A 22632-nucleotide genomic window follows, 5' to 3' on the forward strand; every position below is an offset into this window, starting at 1 on the left:
CTTCCAAGTTTCCTTTGCCAAGTTGGAACAGACATAGTCTTTGCCCTCTCAGACTGAATCCATAGGCACAGCATATCAGGAGCCCTTACCCCCAGAAACAAAGGTGAGGTGATGTGAGCTGGCCCTGAAGGGTAAGTAGGACTGGTAAGCATTTAAGTGGAATATAGGACTACATACTGTGAATTTTAGTTGTTTCCTGATCTTCCTGGTTCGGTAGTAAATTGGAGAGGAAAGAAGAGCAAATTGTGGATGACTGATATATGAGAACATGCCCTCATTCCCCCAGTTAGAATCATCTCTTCCCTTGGCATACCTGATTTGTAGCTGTGAGTTTACACATCTATAACATTGTGTTACACAAGCTTGGAAGAAAAAGAGAGGGCTACAAACATCTGTGTCCCTCTGTTTTTCTTCCTAGCTTGTGTGACACAGTGCCCTGCACATAGCTTGTGCTTAGTACCGAGGGAGAGAGAGGCAGCCGTCCCTGATGCTGCTCGCGGGTGTCATTGACTCAGCTGTCTACATGGTAGTTCAAGATGTTATCTAAATGTTGGATGTACGGTTTTGAAATCATTAAAACAGAAATAAAACTAAGCTATTTCGGGCAGCTTATTATATTATTTTAAATAACTTTGTTGTCCATTTCAAAAATAGTAATTTGTTGTTCATTATGGATAACATGGATAAAGCAGAAGAAAACAAATTTTAATGCTAATAATTCTAACACTCAGAAAAAGACTATTAAGAGTTAGTATGTGTTATATAGTTTTTTTCATATAAACGTTTACATACTCTTTGGACATTAAGATTAATTCCATAGGATTAAATCCTAGTTACTATACACTCCAAAATTTTCATAGAATGCTCTACTAAATATCCTCTAGCTTTAGCTGAATACTTGTCACACCCACTGTTTTTTCCCTTAAACTCTCCCAAAAAGGACCTGCTAAGGTTAAAGGAGATAGACATTTTTAAGGGCATTTATAAAAATTATTAAACTGCTTTTCAGAAAAACTACCATTTTATACTTTATTAACAAAGTATTGAGCATATTTCCTATAACCCTTAATACTAGGTGTCTTCCTCTTGATAAATTAATATTTTTATCAATATTTATATCAATATCAATAAAATATTTTCAAACTTGATAAATAAAAATTTAGTATTATCTTATTTTGCATTTCTTTGATTGCTAGTGAGACTGAATTTTTTTTCATATATTTTTGGCCATTTTTATTTCATCTTAGATGACTTGCCTTTTCATATCTTTTGCTCATTTCTGCTGGATTAATTTGTATAAGTTTATTGTTGTATCACAAATACACATTAAATATTAAAAATTATAAAATACAAACATTCAGAAGCCTTAAGATAAAATTCATTTATAATTGCATGACCCAGAGTTAACATTTTGGTATATGTCCTTTCACACCTTCTTCTCATCCTACTTCCTCTCTCCCCCTTCTTCTTCCCTTCATCCCCTCCTTATAGTCCTCTGCCCTCTCTTTCTCTCTGCACCAAATGACATAGTATGCTAAATGGTATCATACAATTTTGTAATACACTTTTTCATATAGGAGGATATTTCTATGCAAGTAAGTATGCATGTTTACAATCATTTTATCATTAATCCATTATTTAGAGTACTTAGGTTGTTTTAATTACTTAAATTTCCAAAGATTTGAAGTCTATTTTTCTGTTTCTTGCCTTTTTGCTGTTCTATTAATCCTCTCAATTTCAATCTTTTATCTTTCATATTTACTTAGTTATGGAAAAGCTTTCCTCAAATACTTCCCATTTTGTCCCCTGTTACCCCATAGGAACAAATGAAGAGAACTAGAAATGAAAATAAAGCAGGTTAATATAACAAACTTTGTGATTATACACGTGCTCTCCTTTCTCCTCTCAGCTTCTTTAAAAAACAAATTATATACAGGAATAATTATTGTTGGGTCTGTAATATATAGAGATGTAATATATATATATATATATATAAATAGCATAACAAGAAAGAAGAGAGAATAGAGTTATATAGGGGTAACATTTAAAATCTCACTGGAACTAAGTATAAATCTGAAGTAATTCTAAGAAGTTAAAATGTATATGGTAAGCCTTAGAGCAACCAGTAGGAAATTAACTCAAAAATTCATAGTGAAAAAAATCATTAAGAGTTAAAATGTTTAGAAAATACTCACTTAATGTAAAAGAAAGCAGTAAAGGAAAAATAGAGGAAAAGCTCCAAGATAGATAGAAAAGAAAAAGTAAAATGACAGGCATAAGTCTAAGTATAACAATAATAACATTAAATGTGAATGGATTCATCATATTGTCAAAAGGCAGAAATTTTATTTTTCAGACTGAATCAAAAAAACACATTTTTTGGATACAATTCTGTACTGTCTACATGAGATACGTATTAGATTTAAAGATACAAAAGGGTGGAAAAAGAAATACGAAAGATCAAGATACATCATACAAATAACAACCATAAGAAACCTGGAGTGGCTATATAAATATCAGAGGTCATAGACTTTAATAAAAAAATTGTTACAACAGACAAAAAAGAACATCTTATTTCATAAAAGGATCAGTCCCACAGAAAGACATACAATTATAAACATATATACACCTAGCAGCACAAAGCCCTAAAATATATGGAATAAAAATTGTAAGGAAATTGTAAGGAAAATTAAACAATTCAGCAGTAGCATTTGGAGACTTCATTACCCCACTTTCGGTAATAGAAAAAACAGCCAGGAAGGAGATCAACAAGGAAATAAAATTCATGAATAACACTATAAACGAAACCAAAAACCAATAGACCTAACAGATATCTATAGAACACAAGCTAAGAACAGTAGAATATGTATTCTTCTCAAGTGCACATATAGAACATTCTCCAGCTTAGAATATGTGGTAGGCCACGTAATAACCTTCAAGAATATAAAAAGTGAAATTATATAAATTATGTTCTCTGACCAGAATAAAATTAATAATAACAGAAGGAAATGTAGGAATTCACAAATAAATAGAAACAACGCACTGCTTAAATAACCAGTGGATCAAAGAAGACTACATAAAAGAAATTAGAAAATTATTTAAAATTAATGAAAATGAAGACACAGCATACCAAAACTTTAAGATGAATGAAAAGGAAAACAGTATACCAAAACTTACGGGATGTAACAAAAGCAGTACAAAGAAAATTTCTTCCTGTAAATCCATATATTGAAAAAGAAGAAATGTCTTAAATCAGTAACCTAACCTTCCACTTTAAGAAACCAGGAAAAAAGAGTAAAAGAAAATTAGCAAACAGAAAGAAGAAAAGAATAAAGATTAGAATGCATAAATGAGAGAATAGGAAAATAAAATCAGTGGTGCCAAAAGTCATTTCTTTTGAAAAGATCAATAATATTGATAAGGCTTTAGCTATACTAATCAAGAAGAAAGAGAACATACAGATTAAGGTCGGAATGAAGAGGGAACATGAGTACTGACCATATAGGAATAAAAAGGATTATAGTAGATATATACAACTTTCTGCTAATAAATTAGGTAACTTAGACAAAATGAACAAATACCTAGAGAGACACAAACTACTAAACTGGTTCAAGAAGAAATTAAAAATCTGAATAGTAAGAATAATCCCAGGCTGAGTTGGCCTCACTAGAGAACACTATCAAACATTTAAAAAATAGTAACAATTCTTTACAAACTCTTGAAAAAAATAAAAGAGGAAGGAACACTTCCAAATTCCTTTTATGAGGTCAATATTACCCAGATACCAAAACCAGACAAAATATTACAAGAAAACTTCAAACCACTATTGTTTATGAATACAGTTGCAAAAAATACTCAACAAAATTAGGAAACTGAATCTAGCAAAATATGAAAAAGATTGTGTACCATGAGCAAGTAAAACTTACCCCCAAAATACAAGATTGATTTACCATCTAAAAAAGCAGTTCTAAGAGGGAAATTTATAGCAACAAATGCCTACATAAGAAAAATAGAAAGATCACAAATAAACAACTTTATACCTAAAAAAAACTAAAAAAGAACAGACTGAACCTGAAGTTAGCAGAAAGAAAGAAATGATAAAAGTTCAGACCAGAAGTAAATGACATAGAGACTAGGAAAGATCAATGAATCTTTGGTTTTTTGACAAGGTGAGCAAAATTAACAAACCTTTAGCTAGACTAAGAAAAAGAAGGCTCAAATAAAATTATAAGTGAAAGAGGAGATATTACAACAGAAACACAAAAGATCATATGAGACTACTGTGAACATTAATGTGTCAACAAATTGGATAACCTAGAAGGAATGGATAAATTCCTAGAAACATACAGCCTACCAAGACTGAATAGAAAATCTGAACAAATAACAAGTAAGGAGATAGAATCAGTAATTAACCTCCCCAAAAGGAAAAGCCCAAGACCTAATGACTTCACAGTTGAATTCCACCAGCAAAGGAGGAATGAATGCAAATTATTCTCCAGCTCTTCCAAAAAACTGAAGAGGAGGGAATATTCCCAAATTCATTTTATGAGACCAGTGTTACCCTCATACCAGATAAGGACACTATAAGAAAATTGCAGGCCAATGTCCCTGATAAACGTAGATAAAGAAATCCTCAACAAAATACCAGCAAACTGAATTCAGCAACTTATTTAAATGATTATGCACCACCATCAAGTGGGGTTTGTGCCTAGGATGCAAGGATATTTTGACATACAAAGCAGTAAATGTCATATACCATATTAAAAGAATGAAGGATAAAAATAATCAATTCAATAAATATAGGAAAGCATTTGACAAAATTCAACACCCTTTAGAGATAAAAAAAAAAATTCTCAAGTTAGGTGTATCAGGAATGTACCTCAACATGATAAAGACTGTGTATGACAGCTGGCATCATACTCATCTTTTTAGATGAAAGCTTTTCCTCTGAGATCAGGAACAAGACAAATATACCCATTCTTGCCACCTTTATTCAACTAGCAGGACTAATTAGGCAAGCAAAAGAAAAGATATCCAAATCAGTAAGGAAGAAGTAAAATTTTCTTTCTTTGCAGATGACATAATATCATATGTAGAAAACCTTTAAAGACTACCAAAAAAAACTGTTAGAACTAATAAATGAATTCAGTAAAGTTGCAGAATACAAAATAAAACTACAAAAATTATTTGCATTTCTATACACTAACAACAAAGTATCTGAAAAGGAAATTAAGAAAATGATCCCATGTACAATAACATCAAATAAAATAAAACACACAGGATATATTTAACCTGGGAGGTTAAAGATCTGTATACTGAAATGTATGAAATCTTGATGAAAGAATTTGAAGAGGGTGCAAAAAATAGAAAGATATCCTATCTTCATGAGTTGGAAGAATGGATATTGTTAAAATATGCATACTACTCAAAGTGATCTACAGATTCAATGCAATACCTATCAAAATTCCAATGACATTTTCACAAAAAAAAAATAAGAACAACCCTAAAATTCATACAGAAGTACAAAACAACAAAAAAAATCTTGAGGAACAAAAATAAAGCTGGAGGTATCACACTACCTGATTTTAAAATATTCAATAAAACTATAATAATCAAAACAGCATGGTATTGGCATAAAACAGACATATATATTAATGGAACAGAATAGAAAACCCAGAAATAAATCTGTGCATTTATGGTCAATTGATCTTCAACAGAGATACCAAGAACACACATGAGGAAAGGACAGTCTCTTCAATGAAGGGTGTTGGGAAAACTGGCTATCTATATACAAAAGAATTAAATTGGACCCTTATCTCAACTATAAAAAGTCAACTCAAAATGGATTAAAGACTAAAGTATAAGACCTGAAACTATAAAACTACTAGAAGAAAACATAGGGAACAAACTTACTGACATTGGTCTGTGAAATTTGATTTGGAGGGATATGACCCAAAAGCACAAGCACAAAAGCAAAAATAGACAAATAGGATTGAATAAAACTAGAAAGCTTCTAGTAGGAAACAGTCAACAGAATGAAGAGAGAACCTATGGAATCAGAGAAAGTACATGTATACGATACATATGGTAAGGAGTTAATATTGAAAATACATAAGGAACTCAATTCAATAGCAGGAAAGCAGCTCAATTAAAAAATAGACAAAGGGCCTAAATAGACATTTCTTAAAAAAGATATACTAATGGCCATTTGTAAATTTCTGTCTCTTGGAAAAAAATGTCTATTCAGCTCCTCTGCCATTTTAAAATTAGGTTGTTTGGTTTTTTGCTGTTGAGTTATATGAGTTTTTTATATATTTTGGATATTAACCCCTTATCAGATATATAATTTGATATAATTTGCAAATATGTTCTCTTATTCAGTAGGTTGCCTTTTTATTTTGTTGGTGGTTTTCTTTGCTGTGCAGAAGCTTTTTAGTTTGATATAATCTCACTTGTTTATTTTTTACTTTTTTGGTTTGCTTTTTGGTGTCAGATCAAAAAGAATCATTGCCAGCGTCGAGGAGCTCTTTGCCTCAAAGCTAGAAGTTTTACAGTTGCAAGTCTTACATTCAAGTCTTTAATCCATTTTGAGTTAACTTTTGTATATTGTGTAAGATGGTGGTCCAGTTTTCCCGACATCATTTATTAAAGAGATTATCCTTACCCCTACTGTATATTCTTAGCTCTTTTGTTAACTATATATGTGGGTTTATTTCTGGGCCCTACTCTGTTCCATTGATCTATGTGTCTATTTTTATGACCACCATACTGTTTTGATTACTATAGCTTCGTAGTATATTTTTAAATGAAGTAGTGTGATGCTCCACCTTTGTTCTTCTTGCTCAAGATTGCTTTGGCTATTTGGGATCTTTTGTGGTTCCATACAAATTTTAGGGTTGTTTGTTCTATTTATGTGAAAAATGCCATTGGAATTTTGGTAGGAATTGCATTTAATCTGTAGGTAGCTTTGGGTAGTACGAACACTTTAACAACGTTAATTCTTCTAGTCCATGGAAATGGAATATCTTTCAATTTGTGTGTATCTTCAGTTTCATCCACTAGTGTCCTGTTCTTTTCACTGCACAGATCTTTCACCTTTTTGTTTAAATTTACTCCAAGATATTTTATTTTATTATTGATGCAATTGTAAACAGGATTCTTCATCTTTCTGCTAGTTTATTGTTAGTGTATAGAAATGCAATGATTTTTGTATATTGATTTTGTATCCTGCAATTTTACTGAGTTCAATTACTCTAACAGTGTTTTGGTGGAATCTTTAGGATTTTCTATATATAATATATAATCTGCAAAGAGTGACAGTTTTACTTCTTCATTTAAAATTTGGATGGCTTTTATTTATTTTCCTTGCATAATTGCTCTGGCTAGGACTTCCAGTACTACATTGACTAAAAACAGCAAGATTAGGTACCTTTTTCTTGTTCCTTATCTTAGAGGAAAAGCTTTCAGCTTTTCACCATTGAGTATAATGTTAGCTATGGGCTTGTCATATATGACCCTTATTATGTTGAGGTATGTTCCCTCTGTACCCACTTTGTTGAGAGTTTTTATAATAAAGAGATGTTGAATTTTGTAAAGTGTTTTTTCTACGTCTATTTAGGTGATTATGTGTTTTCACCTTTCCTTGTGTTAATGTGGTGTATCACATTGATTGATTTGCAGATGTTGAACCATTCTTGCATTCCTGGAATAAATCCTACCTGATCTTGGTATAATCCTTTTACTGCATTGTTTAATTCAGTTTGCTAATATTTTGTTGAGAATTCTTGCATATATATTCATCAGGAATATTGATCTGTAATTTTCTTTTCTTGTGGTATCCTTGTCTGGTTTTGTTATCAAGGGTAATGCTGGCCTCATTAAATGAGTTAGGATTTTCTTTCCTCTTCTGTTTTTTAGGAGAGTTCAAGAAGGGCCATTGTTTATTCTTTTTAGATATTTAGAACTCACGAGTAAATCTGTCTGATCCTCAACTTTTGTTTGTTGGGAAATTTTTCATAACTGTTTCAATCTCCTTATTAGCAATTGGTCTGTTCAGAAGAAGGGAAAATAAAGAGGAGGTCTGCCATTTTTTTCTAACAAATTTTGTAAAACTGTTTCTGAGTCTAAAGTATACACATACATAACTTTCATTTGAAAAGAAACATAGACAATAATAAGTCTAGGTGAGTAAAGGACCTTTAACAGGCCATTGCTAATGAGTGTCTGTATCTCCTAGCATTGAGTATTGGTTCCGCTGCATGGACTTGGATGGGGATGGTGTACTCTCCATGTATGAGCTGGAATACTTCTACGAGGAGCAGTGTGAACGGATGGAAGCCATGGGCATTGAGCCCTTGCCATTCCATGATTTGCTGTGCCAGATGCTTGACCTGGTGAAGCCGGCCAGCGATGGTAAGATTGAATAAAGAGCTATTTGCACTACTCACCTATGTAAGAGTTGGGGATGTAACCTGGATTTTCCTAAATTATTTAACTTCCCAGAGTCTTCCATACAGGCTTTCCAAAAACAGGAGTATTTAAGTTTCTGCTTTACTGTTAGTGTAGAACCAACAGTCAATGGCAAATTCTGTTTAAGAAATAGGCTTTTTCCTGCAACCAACAAGCAACTAATTTCCAGAATACACAGACAGCTCATACAAATCAATAACATAAAAAACAAGCAGCCCAATAAAAAAATTGGGCAGAAGACCTAAATAGACATTTCTCCAAAGAAGACATCTAGGTGGCCAACAGGCACTTGAAAAGATCCCAGTATTGCTAATTATTAGGGAAATGCACATCAAAACTACAATGAGGTATCACTTTGCACCAGTCAGAATGGCCATCATTAAAAAGTCTACAAATAATAAATGCTGGAGAGAGTGTGGAGAAAAAGGAACCCTCCTACATTGTTGATGGGAATTTAATTGGTGCAGCCACTATGGAGGACAGTATGAAGGTTCCTTAAAAAAATAAATATAGACTTATCATATGATACAACAATCCTACTCCAGGGCATATATCTGAAGAAAACTATAATTCAAAAAGACACACGCACCCCAGTGTTCACAGCAGCACTATTTACAATAGCCAAGACATGGAAACAACCTATATGCTCATCGACAGATGAATGGATAAAGAAGATGTGGGGTGTGTGTGTGTGTGTGTGTGTAATGGAATATCACTCAGCCATAAAGAAGAATGAAATAATGCCATTTGCAGCAACATGAATGAACCTAGAGATTATCATATTAAGTAAAGTAAGTCAGACAGAGAGAGACAAATATCATACACTGTCACTTATATGTGGAATCTATAAAAAAGGATACAAATTTTATTTACAAACCAGAAATAGATTCACAGACATAGAAAACAAACTATAGTTATCAGGGTGGGGAATGGGGGGAAGGATAAATTAGGAATTTGGGATTAACAGATACACATCACTATATATTAAATAGATAAACAACAGGGACCTACTGTGTAGCAGAGGGAACTATATTCAATTTCTTGCAATGAGCTATAATAGAAAAGAATCTGAAAAATACATCTATATGTATGCATATGTATAACTGAATTGCTTTGCTGTACACCTGAAACCAACATTGTAAACTAACTACACTTCAATAAAAAATAAGAATTAAAAAAAAGAAATAGGCTTTTTCCAATAGAATCAGAAAGGAAACTAGTGATTGCCAGGGGCTAAGGGTTGGAGAGGGAAGGGGAGATGGAGTGGGACTGCCTGATGGGTACAGTTTCCTTTTGGGGCGAAGAAAAATGCTATGGGACACGATAGTGGTGATGGTTATGCAACACTGTGAATGTACTAAAAGCCAATAAATTAATACCCTTTAAAATGGTTAAAATGGTGGATTTTATGTTATGTGAATTTTACCTCAAAAAAAAGAAATGGGATTTTTATAATAAAATAAGCATATGCATATACTTTTAAACTTGAGTAGAAGTTTTCCACTTGCCAAAACAGCTCTTGAAATTTACCAGCTTTGTTCTTTCACAGGCAGAATAACTCTGCGAGACCTGAAGAGATGCAGGATGGCTCACATCTTCTATGACACTTTCTTTAACCTGGAGAAATACTTAGACCATGAACAGAGAGATCCCTTTGCAGTTCAGAAGGTACCAGTGTAATTTTAACTTCTGTTTGAGGGCTGCAGCTTCGGGGTTCTGTGCAACAGACAGTCATGGTCTCTGTGTGTAGGAGCCTTGGTGTTTAAAGAGTTCCATCACACACTGAGAAGAGAGAGAAGAGGACCTAGAGCACATCTCTTCCCAGAGCGAATCCTCAGGTTTAGGTGACCTGTGTTTGCCTATCATTCAGTGAACTGTAGGGTCTGTGTACTTCCATATACATTAGAAGCTAGTTACAAGAAAAGTTTTGAAATATTTGTCTTTCTGACTTTTAAAATCTAGGTCAATAGGCACATCTGTATTAGAAAGTGTATTGGTTTGACTTAACTGCACCATGCAGTTCTGAGATGACGTGGTAAACAGCTTTCCCCATTATAATGAGAACTAGGTGCTCTCCTGGATAGACAACCTTCAGATAATGTAACACTGTTTCAGGTGTTAATGATCACTGTACATGACTACCAGTTTGAAGTCATTCTACTGCTGAAGAGAGGTGAGCTCCCTTCCTCATCCACGAAAATCTGTGGGACTCTCCGAAAACCTGGACATATAATCCATGTCCAAAAAACGAACAAACAAAAAGTGGAATATCACCACTTCTCTGTATGTTCCTCTGTTTAAAAAAGTAAAAACTATGTAGATAGAAAAGAACTGTTGCAGTTGAGTCCTATAGGAGTAAAACTACAGGAAACTTCTTCAGTCTTTTGCCTTCCACGTGTTGCATAACTCTTTGACCTAAATAGTAGTAAGAATACAAAGATCGGCTTCTAATAAGTACTCTGCACCTGACCTTGGAGCATATCAAGGTGCATTATTGCTAGCCTAAAGTCAGTGTTATATTTCATTGAGTTTAATATATCCCATTATTTTATATACCTTTAAGCAAGAAAAAAAACATGGCCAATTTTAAGTCTAAGATACATACCAATTTCAGAGATGTTAAAAAGATGGAGTTCTTAAAATGGATTAAATATAGTAATTAACACACTGTGGTCAATATTTAGGCACTTGCATTCTTCTTGTCATAACTAACTTGATGTCCTACGGCAGTGCTGACTCAACTTTGTCATGAAAAAACATCATTTTCCCTGGAACATAAAATCCAAGATGCTGCCTATATTGTAGAAGGAAAAGAAAATACATATGCCCTTTTGCCCCCTTCAATTTTATCTGTTAAAAATTTTAAATTTTTCACCTTTAAATTTTTCTTTTCTTTCTGAGAGGTGGTAATTATCAATATTTGCTCTATCTGCAAAAATTATTAGAAAGTGCTCAGCAAATTCCAGGCAGTGTGTGGAAGACACTGGTTATACAGAGATGAAAAAGATGGGTACAGAGAGAGATGAAAAAAAGAAGACCAAAAGGTGGCAACCAAGCATCTACAGTGGAGTGAAGGAAATGACTGGGGGGAGAAGGGCTGTTTCCAGGAAGAGAACACAGATGACATGGTATCTGAGCTGGCTTTGAAAGAAGCAGTAAAGTTTTGCCAGAGGAAGGGACAGTACATTTCAGGCACAGATGCAAACCACAAGTCACTCCAGATAGCTGCTGTGCAAAGTGCCAGAGAGAAGGGGCCAGAGAAGTCTCTGATTACAAGGCTGAAGTCCAAACCTAAGCCGTCTTGCTGTAACCATTTCTTACAATTTTGTGATTCAAAGTGTAGAAAGTGCAGAAAATCACTTTAGCACTTCTTTAAACTTCTTTAAATGAAACATCTTTCAGGTGGGGTTTCTTCAGTGATGTTAAAACATTTGTGATGACCTATCTCCAATTCTCCATCTCTGATTATTTTTGTTTCCTGTGACTGACCTCTTCCAATCAGGACGTTGAGAATGATGGTCCTGAGCCCTCCGACTGGGACAGGTTTGCTGCTGAGGAATATGAGACCCTTGTAGCGGAGGAGTCTGCCCAAGCACAGTTCCAGGAAGGGTGAGTCTCCCTGTGTTTTGCGCAGCTTTTTTAACAGGGTAACCTGATAGGGGGTATTAGGACCACCTTAAATAATCAAGCTTGTAATCCTTTCCTATTTTTGTCAGTTTTGAATATCATAAAAATGAGTGACTTGAACCAGCTTTAATTGAATGAATGTTTCCCCCAGCAGTCTTCTCTTCCCTCCTTCACTAATTTCCTGAAAAGCCTTCTCATGTCCCATTTCCTTGAATGGAGTTGGACCTTTCATTGGAAACTAAGATCATTGTGCAGTCATTCTACTTTGTTAGGGATGTTGGGAAACCCTGTAAATACAGGAGGAAGCTCAAAGAACTACTTTCAAATAGTAAAGATGATCATGTTTAAAACAAATCTGTATCATACATGGTATTGTCATTCAACCCTGTACAGGAAGTGACTTTTACAGAAGATTTATAATAAGGTAAAATTCCATAAAGGGACCATGGTAAGAAATTTAACTGCCCATGACTTTTACTGCCTAGAACATCTCAGTGACTTTAGAATTCTCTGGCTCTTCTCATCATCTTCTAGCGGTTCCTGTAGCAGCTCCTCTAGTTCTTCCTTGGTCACTGTTTCTCAGGTTCTCAGTCCTTGTTATTAATGTGATGCATTTTCTGAATAGGCAGTATATGCATTTGATTTAATATTCAAATAAATAGTTGGCTTCCTACCACTCAGTTCTCCCCAGAAGCAGCCACTATTACCATTCTCCTGTGAGCCCTTCCAGAGGCACTCTCTCCCTCTCTGCCCCACATCCTCTCTCCTCACACACACACATACATGTGAGTATATATGTAAAACCAAGTGCACATATACATTCTTTTAACTTCTTTTTTCTCTTACACATATGGTAGCAGACTCATTGTTTGGTTCCCTGCTTTTTCCACTTTTGTAAAGTTTATGTTATACAAGCTGAATAAGTCCTAGAGACCTGCTATACAGTATAGTACCTATGGTTAAAATATGGTATCATGCACTTTAAAATATGTTAAAAAGATAGAGCTCATGTTAAGTGTTCCTACAAAAGAAAAAAAGAACACAAAGAAATGTTTGGAGGTAGTGGCTAAGTTTAGTGCCTTGGTTGTGGAAATGATATTACAGATGCATGCATATGTCTGAATTCATCAAGATGAATTCATTAAATGTGCACAGTTTTTTTGTATCAAACTTCAATAAAGCTGAAAACCACAACAACAAAGGTTGGGAGAACAATATGGTGAACCAAATACTTGTTTTTAATAATCACTTAGGTATAAATGAGGCATCACAAATATTTTGGGGGCCCTGCATGAATGAAAAAAATTAATAAAAGAATAACTGAAAGTTGGAGGAAAAACCAAACCAATAAATTGGAGATTATTCCATTAATATATTCAATTAATGTGGTAAGTTTTTATAGCTGCATAATATTCCACTGTATAGTTATACCATTATTTTGCATTCCTCTGTTCATGGACATTATATTTCTAATTTCACTATTAGTGAAATACTGAATAATCTTATATATGTGTCATTTTATGCAAATGTGGGATAAATTTCTAGAAGTATAGCAAACAGATAGCAAACTTGCAAAGACATAGGAGGGCTTTGGAGAAACCAACGAGAAATGATGCAGACACCCAAACTAGCAATGGTGGGGAACCATTTCCCTCCATAAGCCCAAAAGGACAGGGAGATGAAACCATCCCCAGAACACAGAGAGAGTAGCTGTATGGAGAGGGTCACATGACAGGGCTTATGATCTGCAGTAACAGGATTTAGCCAACGTGTGGCAACCCAGCTGAGAGACAGCTACTAGAACAAATAGCCGGTTTCATTCTCCTTGTATCCTTCAGTATCCTGTATGTGCTTCCCATTGGCTTCCAACCAGAAGACACGAGAGCACAATGGTGTGGACCATTTGGGTCAGCCTCCTAGGGTGCAGAGCTAGGGGAAGAGTAGCTCTAGAGGGATAAACAGAAACACCCAGCTCAGTAGATAATGTCAACTAGTCCTCCTTAGAGACTGTACCATTTTCACCCCTACCATTAAGTCCTAAGTGTCTTTTCTGAGAGTACTGAAGAAGCCACTACCAAACCACTTTTTAATCCAGCGATTTCCCTAATATGCTTAGCCACAAAACTGGGATCAAAGACCTGGAGAAAACCCTTAAAATCATTCATCATTCATTGATTATCTTAAGTCTGACTGCATCAGAAGAAGAAAGGCAAGTGGATTCACAGGTGTGATATATTTAAAGTGTTTGGGCACTGAGTTTCATTAGTAGGAATTGGGGTGAGGTTACTAACTTTACAAAGCAATATCACTACTGTTAAGAACATTTGTAAGGGGGAGGGTATAGCTCAGTGGTAGCACACACGCTTAGCATGCATAAAGTCTTGGGTTCAATCCCCAGTGCCTCCATTAAAAGACAAACAAACAAACAAACTTAATTCCCTCCCCCCTCCAAAAACAAAAACAAATTTTTAGTCTTATTTAAAAAAAGAACATGTGTAGATGTTATAATAGTGAAAACTGGAGGCAATCTTAGTATCGGATTAGCAAACTTGTCCTACATGTACACAGTGCAATCCCATGTAACCATTAAAAACCACTTTGTGGATGTATACTTCTTGGCTATCGAAGAAAAAATAGGGATGTAAAAGAAGACTTTGAAAGATCAAGTAAAACTGAATAGAAAAGAACAAAATAAAGTCTCAGAAAGAAAATTAGGTATATATAAGGAAAACAAAAAGGATCTACCTTATATGTCTTAGACAACAGAGCAAATGAAATAGAAAAAAAAAATTCAAAGATAATAGAAGAGCTTTTTTGAAATAAAAGAGGACCTGAATCTGAAAGGTCAGAAGTCACACCATATCCAGGAAATACTGATAATGACTGACCCCGTAGATGTGTGGTGAATTTAACAGAATTCAAAGATAAGTAAAAGTTTACTTTGGAGGCTTTTTCCATGTTTAAAAAATGCAAGTCACCAGACAAGAGGGAAAAAAAAATCAGCCTTGCCTCAGAAACTGCCACAGTAAAAATGAATACTGGAAGATCATGAAACAATAGTTCAACTTTGTCTCAGAGAAAGAAATTCTATACCCCCCAAATTTTATACCAACCCAAGATGACATTCAAACATGAAAACACAAATGGATATTTTCAAACATGTAAGAAGTGGAAAGAATATAGCACTTGTGATCTCCCTTTACAAAGGACATAATCACAAAACCAAGAGGTGAACCAAAATAAAGAGCCCAGAAATGGAGCACCTGTGCTGGAAAAGAAATGATAGTATTCAATGCATCTAAATACAAAAGGATAGAGATCATAACAGAATATTCTGGAAAAAATAATATAACTAAAAGTGGGATGTAGAGAAGGGGGAAGAAATACATGTATAACAGCCTAGAAATAACAATTTAAACTTGAAAATTCGAAGGGAGGAAAAAAATATATGTGTGAGTTTTATAAACAGGGACTCAACAACTATCCTCTAAAGCTGGTACGCGGAAGGTTTAATTAAAATAAACACTTGAAACACCAAAGCCAGACTCTCAATACTCTAATTCATTTAATCAGAAAACGTGTACACACAATAAAGAAAAACACAGACCACACAGCATAAATTAAGATGACAGAATAAGACAAATACTTTTAGATCAGTGAATGTAAATGGAACAAATTCACTTATTAAAAGGAAAAGGATCCAATTATGGAATGACAACAAAAGTTGAATATAAAAAGACTGAACACTCCCTCCCAAAAAACTGTCCTGATAACATTAATTTTTGAAGCAAAAACTCTGAAAAGACAAAAGGGAGAAACTGAAACCTATTATTTATAGTCATAGTAAAAATAGTCCCTGAAAATAGATACCTTTGTGGTTTATAGACCACGGGTCATTTATAAAATATGCATTAGCCACCAATAAAACTTCAGTGGACTTCTGAAAAATAGCAATAGTACAGACTGGCTTCTCATTTCAAGGAGGTAAACAAGGCACCCTGTAGTTTTCTGCCTTCCATACCATAGAAAAATAAGAACAAGCACACCACTTAATACGAAGAGAAACTTTCAGTGGACTGAAAGAGGGAAAGCAGCTGGAATCAGATTGAAGAGGGAACCAGAGCTTAGGTTCCGTGCAGGAGGATACAGTTTGCCACAGATAAAGGGAGCAGCACTTAGGGTGATCCATACCTTAGTTTGACTAAAACCAAGAGCAAGACAGAAACCAAAAGAAGCATCCAGGCATGTCGAACCCTATCCATCCCATCCTACCCCTAAAGGAAAGACAAAAGCAGCGAGTATGGGATCTTGGAGCAACATGGGCCATCTGTCCCCTCATTCTCATGGAAAACACGAGCCATCCGATATTGCTCCCTCCCAAGCAGCCAGCGTACACAGAGGCAAGAGTCTGTTCTCTACTATGTAGTAAAGAGGACAAATATCAAACAGTTGACCAGTAAAATATTCAACAAATGGAAGAACTTTCAACCTTGGAAGGAGACTCAGTACAGCAATCAGAACAAGACATCAAAATGGGTATATTTACTATTTTTAGAGACAGAAGAGAATATTACACTTTTGAAGCAAGACTGGCCAGTATTTTGGAAATGAAAAGAAAAAAATTTCAGCAAAGAAACACAATCATTGGGCGGAATAATAAAATGGATACATCTGAAAAGTTTTTGATTTGGAATATTGATTGTGATACAGGAATAAGAAGTCCTTAAAGAAACCAGCAGAAATGATATCCAGAAAATTCCCAGAATTTTTATTGTTTAAACAAATAAAAACAAACACAGAAACAGGAATTAGCACATTTTTTTTCTGGCCAGGTAGTAAATATTTCAGACTTTGCAGTTCTCTGTCACAGTAACTTAGCTCTGCCATTGTCGTGTGAACGTGGCCATAGATAATATGTAAGCAAATGAATGTGGCTATGTTCCAATAAAATTTTAATAACTGAGATACTAACTTCAGATCATTTTCACGTGTCATGGAATAGTCTTCTTTTGATTTTTTTCCCCCAAATTTAGAAAGGTAAAACTATTCTTAGCTCACGGGCTGTACCAAAAACAGGTGGTGAGACAGACGTGGCCCATAGATTGTAGTTTCCCAATCCCTGCACTAGAGTGAAATTTCAGAACATAAGAAACAGAGAACTGAAAAGCTACCAGAGAGGGGAAGAAAAGAATTACCCATAAAGTAAAAACAAAAAGAAATGGAGCATTTCATTGACATACTGCAGAGAAAATAACTTTGAACCTTGAATTCTGTTCCTATTTAAGTGTGAAGCAAATAAAGACATTTTTAGGCATTCAGAGATGTAAAATGTTTACCACCCACAGACTGTCTCTGAAAGAAATATTAAAGGATATTCTTCAGCAAGAAGGTAAATAGATCCTAGAGGATTAGTGGGATGCAAGAAGCAATCATGAGCAACAAAATTAATAAAAATTTATTCTTGGAACTAGGTAAGTATTGACTATAAATACTATTAACAGGGAGAGTAAAAGACGGTCAAGATAATATGCTATGACTCTGTATTAGAGTGGAGCATACACTGATAAACGTCCATTTTTCTAACAATGACTAGAGTTAAAGTATATCTTAAAATTTTAAGGTCCAAAGACAAGACTATTAACTGGGAAAATTTTGTATAAAGAAAACTCAACCTACCAAAAGACAAGTGTGCTAATCAGTTTTCTTTTGGTGACAAGGAATTTTACCTCAAATTGGCATAAGGAAAAAAAAGCAAAGCAAAAAAGAAATTATTGGCTTATAGAACTGGAAAGTCTAGGGGTATTACTGACTCTTAGAGACAGACTTCATCTCCTTCATAATGCTTTTCTTTCATTCTTTCACTCTCCAGCTAGTTTTTAATATGTGGTGGCAAGATGATCACCTAAGAGCTTCAGGTTCTAATAAAATCAAAAACCCCTCTCCCACCAGATCCAGCAAAAGCCCAGGATTTGTGCTGGCTCTAACTGGCTTGGTTTGGGTCCAGTCCCTGAACTAACTCCTGAAGGAGTCAGGCCTGGAACTAAGCATGGACAGGAGTCAAGTTCATCCAAACCATACGTTTTACCAAGGAAGATCTGGGAGATTTGCCAATATGGCCAGGAAAACAGGGCAATGCTATCCTGGTAAAGGAACACATCCACTACAGGAAGAAAGGCAACAAAAAGACAAAGACAGTACAAAATAAATGGCCAGAGTAATTCCAGATTTAGTGTGAAGCACAAAACTCAGAATGGATTAAAAATCCAACTAGACACTATTCTCTAGAGTCATACCTCACACAGAGGTAACTGTCACATGAGTAGTAACAAGAAATTAGGTATAGTAATGTTAATGAGACAAACAGAATTGAAAGCTTTAAAAGAAACTTACCAGTATTTCAATAGTTGGCCATGAAAATAAGTTATGAACCTTATGCAGTACATAAAACAAATCTGATAGAAATACAAGGAAAAATGGACAGATCCATAGTTGTATAAAAACCAGCAAATCAAATAGGCCAAAAAATAAAGAAAGAATATGGAATTAGTAAGCTTTCATACTTGGTACCCAACAAGTACACATGGAACCATCATAAAAGTGCCAGTTTATTAAGGCACAAAGGAAACTGCCATCTTTTTTTTTAATTACTAGCATACAGGCCACACTTGTTATTTAAAATACAACCTGAAGTTTACAACAACAAAAATGCACATATCTAGAAAGTTAAAAATAAAATTTTGAAAACTTAAATATATTTTAAAGCAACTTAAGCTAAAGAGCAAATCAAAATGCAAATTACAGTTTTTTTAGAACCAGGCAATGAAAGCATTATATTTATTAAAATCTGCAGGATACAGACAAGGAGAAATTTGTAACCTGTAGACTGAAATAAATGAATTAGGCTATCATCTCAAGAGGCATGAAAAAACGATGACAGAATACCCCCAAATAAAGTACATGAGAGGAAGAAGTTAAACAACTATATTTAAACAAAAATAAATCTATGAATTTATACACACATATCCACAAAGCATACCATGTGCCAAGCACTATTCTAAGTATTTTAATTCATTGGGTGCTCACAAAAACCCTACTTTGTAGATGCTGTTATCCCTAATTTACAGATATTAAAACTGAACTACAGAAGACTAATTTGTCAAATCTACCAATACAGAAAAAAGAATGTAACACAAATAAGTGAGTTTTATCCCAAGATTGCAATAGTGGTTCAACTTTACAAAATCTGTCATTAAAAGACCAAAAGAGAAAATATATATATATATATAAACTGATTCTTTGAAGGCATTTGATAAAATTTAATATATTTTCTGGTTTGGAAAAAAAATCATAAAACTAAGCAAACTTAAGAAGAGCACCTTCTTATGGGTAAAGAGTATTAATCCCATACCCAAGAAATAATCAGTTAAAAATATAATAGGAAAAAATCCTATTTGTGATATCAAGAAAAAATGACTTAAAATATATATGAAGAAAACATAGTAAAATTCCACTAAAAGTTATAAAGATCATTCCCCATGTTAAAATTAATTTATTAATTTGATATAATCCCCCAAAATATGTTGTAGAATTTGTTCAACTAATTCTAAAACTCACATTGAATAATAAATACAAAAGAATAGCAATGACTTTTGAAAAGAAACAAAGGTATGCTAGGGCACAGAGAAAGTGTACTTATAAAGCCATAGTAATTAAATTCAGTATAGTATCCACATCAAAACAGAAGATTTATGTATAGCAATGTAGTATATGATAAAGATAGTCTTAAATGTGTCGAGAAAAGGCTAACTCATCAGTAAAATGTTGGTGGGTGAAAAAAGTACATATTCAACTGTCTGCATGCCTAAAAGACTTTAAAAGCAAAAAAGTGAGAGGAGAAATTTATAAGGAAATTATTTATAGGTTTGAGTATATTTTTAAAAAAGTGACAAATTCTGTATCACAAACAAAAAGCAGAGGAATTGGGTTGAGTAATGTTCTTTCATAAATTGCTCTTTCATAAATTCTTTCATAAATTCTTCAAGGTCAAGAACATGAATTTCACCCTGGAAGTCATAATGAAAATTCCAACTTCTCCATCAATTAAAATGTAATGGCCCAATGTAACAATTTTAAATGTATTTGTACTTAACCACAGAGGCTCAAAATACAGAAAACAAAAATTGCCAGACAATTCAACAATTATAGTTGGAGATTTCAACACACCTCTTACAGTAATTGATAGAGCTAGAGACAATCAGTAAGGATACAGAAGACTTGAACAACACAGTGTATTTGATCTAGTCAATATATACACTCCACAAAACAGTAGCAAAATACACATTTTTCTCAAGTGCACATGGAACTTCTTCAGGACAGACCATACGTTAGGTGAATAAAATAAGATTCAATAAATTCTGATGGATTACAGTAATATAAAGTATGTTGGCTGACCATAGTAAAACTAAATTAAACATCCATCAGTAACAGAAAGGAATCTGGGAACCCCAAAATATTTGGAAATTAGATAACACATTTCTAAAGACACATGGGTCAAAGAAGGCACTGCAGGGAAGTTTAATGTTATCTTGAAATGAATGAAAATAAAAGAAAATGTGTGGGATGCAGTTAAAGCAGTGCTTAGAAGAATATTTATGGCTCAGGTCTAACATCAATAATATCATCTTCCACCTTAAAAAGGTAGAAAAAGGAAGAGCTAACCAAACCCAAAATAAGTAGAAAGAAGGAAATAATAAAGATCAGAGTAGAAATCCATGAAATAGAAAATAGGAAAACAATATCAAAGAATTGATGAAACTAAAAGTTGGTTCTTTGGAAAGCTTTAAAAAAAAAACGATAAAGTTTTAGCTAGACCAAGGAGGGGGGAAAAAGAGACAGGAATGAAGGAGGATGCATCACTATAGATACTACAGAGGTTAAAGTAAGTGTAAAGGAATATTGTGAACAACTTTATCCCAATAAATTCCACATCTTAGATGATGTGGGACATAATCTAGAAAAACTCAAATTACCAAAACTGGCTCAAGAGAAAACAGAAAATCAGAAGAGGCTATATCAAGTAAACATACTGAATAAGTTATTGAAAGTTTTCCCCCCAAAGTCCAGGTCCAGATAGTTTCAATGGTTAAGTTCTGTCACACGTTTAAGGGGAAAAATAATACCAATCTTCCATGACTACTTTCAGAAAATAATAGTAGGAGGGAACACTTCTAAACTTATTTTTAGAAAGACAGTATTACTCTGATACCAGAGCAAGACAGAGATGTCACAAGGAATGAAAACTACAAGCCAGTATCCCCCATGGACATCAATATAAAACTTCTTACAAAATATTAGTATACAAATCCAGCAACATATAAAAAAGATTATACACTCTAAGTGGGGTTTACCCCAGGAAGGGAAGGCTGGCTTACTGTCTCAAAATCTGTTAATGTAATATAATAAAAGACAAAAAAAAAAAAGCACATGATCATTTCTATAGAAGGAAAAAAAAAAGCATTTGACAAAATCCAGCTTCCATTCACAGTGACTCTTACCCAAGTAAGGATAGAAGGGAACTTCCTTAACCTGATAAAAGGCATCTATAATTAACATTATACTTAAGATGAAAAACTGAACGCCTTCCTGCTAAGATTAGGAACAAGGCAAGAATGTTTCTCTTCCTCACCATTTCTACTCAGCATTTTAACTGAGGTTCCTGTCCTGTGCTGTAAGGCAAGAAAAAGTCATTAAAAGTCTTCCGATTGGAAAGGAAGACGTTCATAGATTATGTATCCTTTAAGTAGAAAACACTAAGAAATCTGCATAAAAGCTCCCTGAACTAATATATGAGTTAACAAAGTCTCAGAATACAAGCTCAGTGTACAAAAATCAGTTGTATTTCCAGGGACTAGCAATGAGCAATGAAATAGTGAAATTCAAATAAAAATAATTATTCTATTCAGAATAGCATCAAAAATACTTAGGAATAAATATAATAAAAGAACTATAATACTTGCACACCAAAAACTGCAAAACAGTGCTGAGCAAATTTAAAGACCCAAATAATGAGAATTAGAAAGCTCAGTATTGTTAAAATGTCAGTTCTTCCCAAATTGATCTGCAGATTTAACCCATCCCCTATCAAAGTCCCTACAGGCTTTTGCTATAGAATTTGGCAAATTGACCCAAAAATTTATATAGAAATGCAGAGTACCTAAAATAGCCAAACACTTTTTAAAAAGAACAAAGTTGAAGGACCTATGCTACCTGACTTCAAAACTTACCATAAAGGAAACAATCATCAAGACATTGTAGAACTGACAAGTATACACATAGGTCAATGAAACACTGTAGAAATAGACCCTCATATATATGGCCAGTTAATTTTCAACCAAAGGGGAAAGGGTAGTCTTTTCAAAATGATGCTGAAATAATCGGATGTCCATATGCAAAAAAAGAACCCATAATCCGTATCTCACACCATATGCAAAAATAATTATCTCAAAATGGAAGAGACCAAAATGTAAAAGCTAAAAT

At 34.0% G+C, this 22632-nt stretch overlaps 1 protein-coding gene across 2 annotated transcripts in view; it reads left to right on the top strand.

The window, feature by feature from the left end:
- Positions 1-22632, top strand: part of PPP2R3A (protein phosphatase 2 regulatory subunit B''alpha) — a 151587-nt gene that overhangs the window by 118488 nt on the left and 10467 nt on the right. For both annotated transcript variants that reach the window (XM_072956262.1, XM_072956313.1), the window contains 3 exons: positions 8237-8412; positions 10019-10137; positions 11972-12078. In XM_072956262.1, the coding sequence (XP_072812363.1) occupies positions 8237-8412; positions 10019-10137; positions 11972-12078 (402 nt within the window). The remainder of the gene's footprint in view (positions 1-8236; positions 8413-10018; positions 10138-11971; positions 12079-22632) is intronic.

Source organism: Vicugna pacos, chromosome 1 (genome assembly GCF_048564905.1).
Source record: "Vicugna pacos chromosome 1, VicPac4, whole genome shotgun sequence".
NCBI classification, from domain to species: domain Eukaryota; kingdom Metazoa; phylum Chordata; class Mammalia; order Artiodactyla; family Camelidae; genus Vicugna; species Vicugna pacos.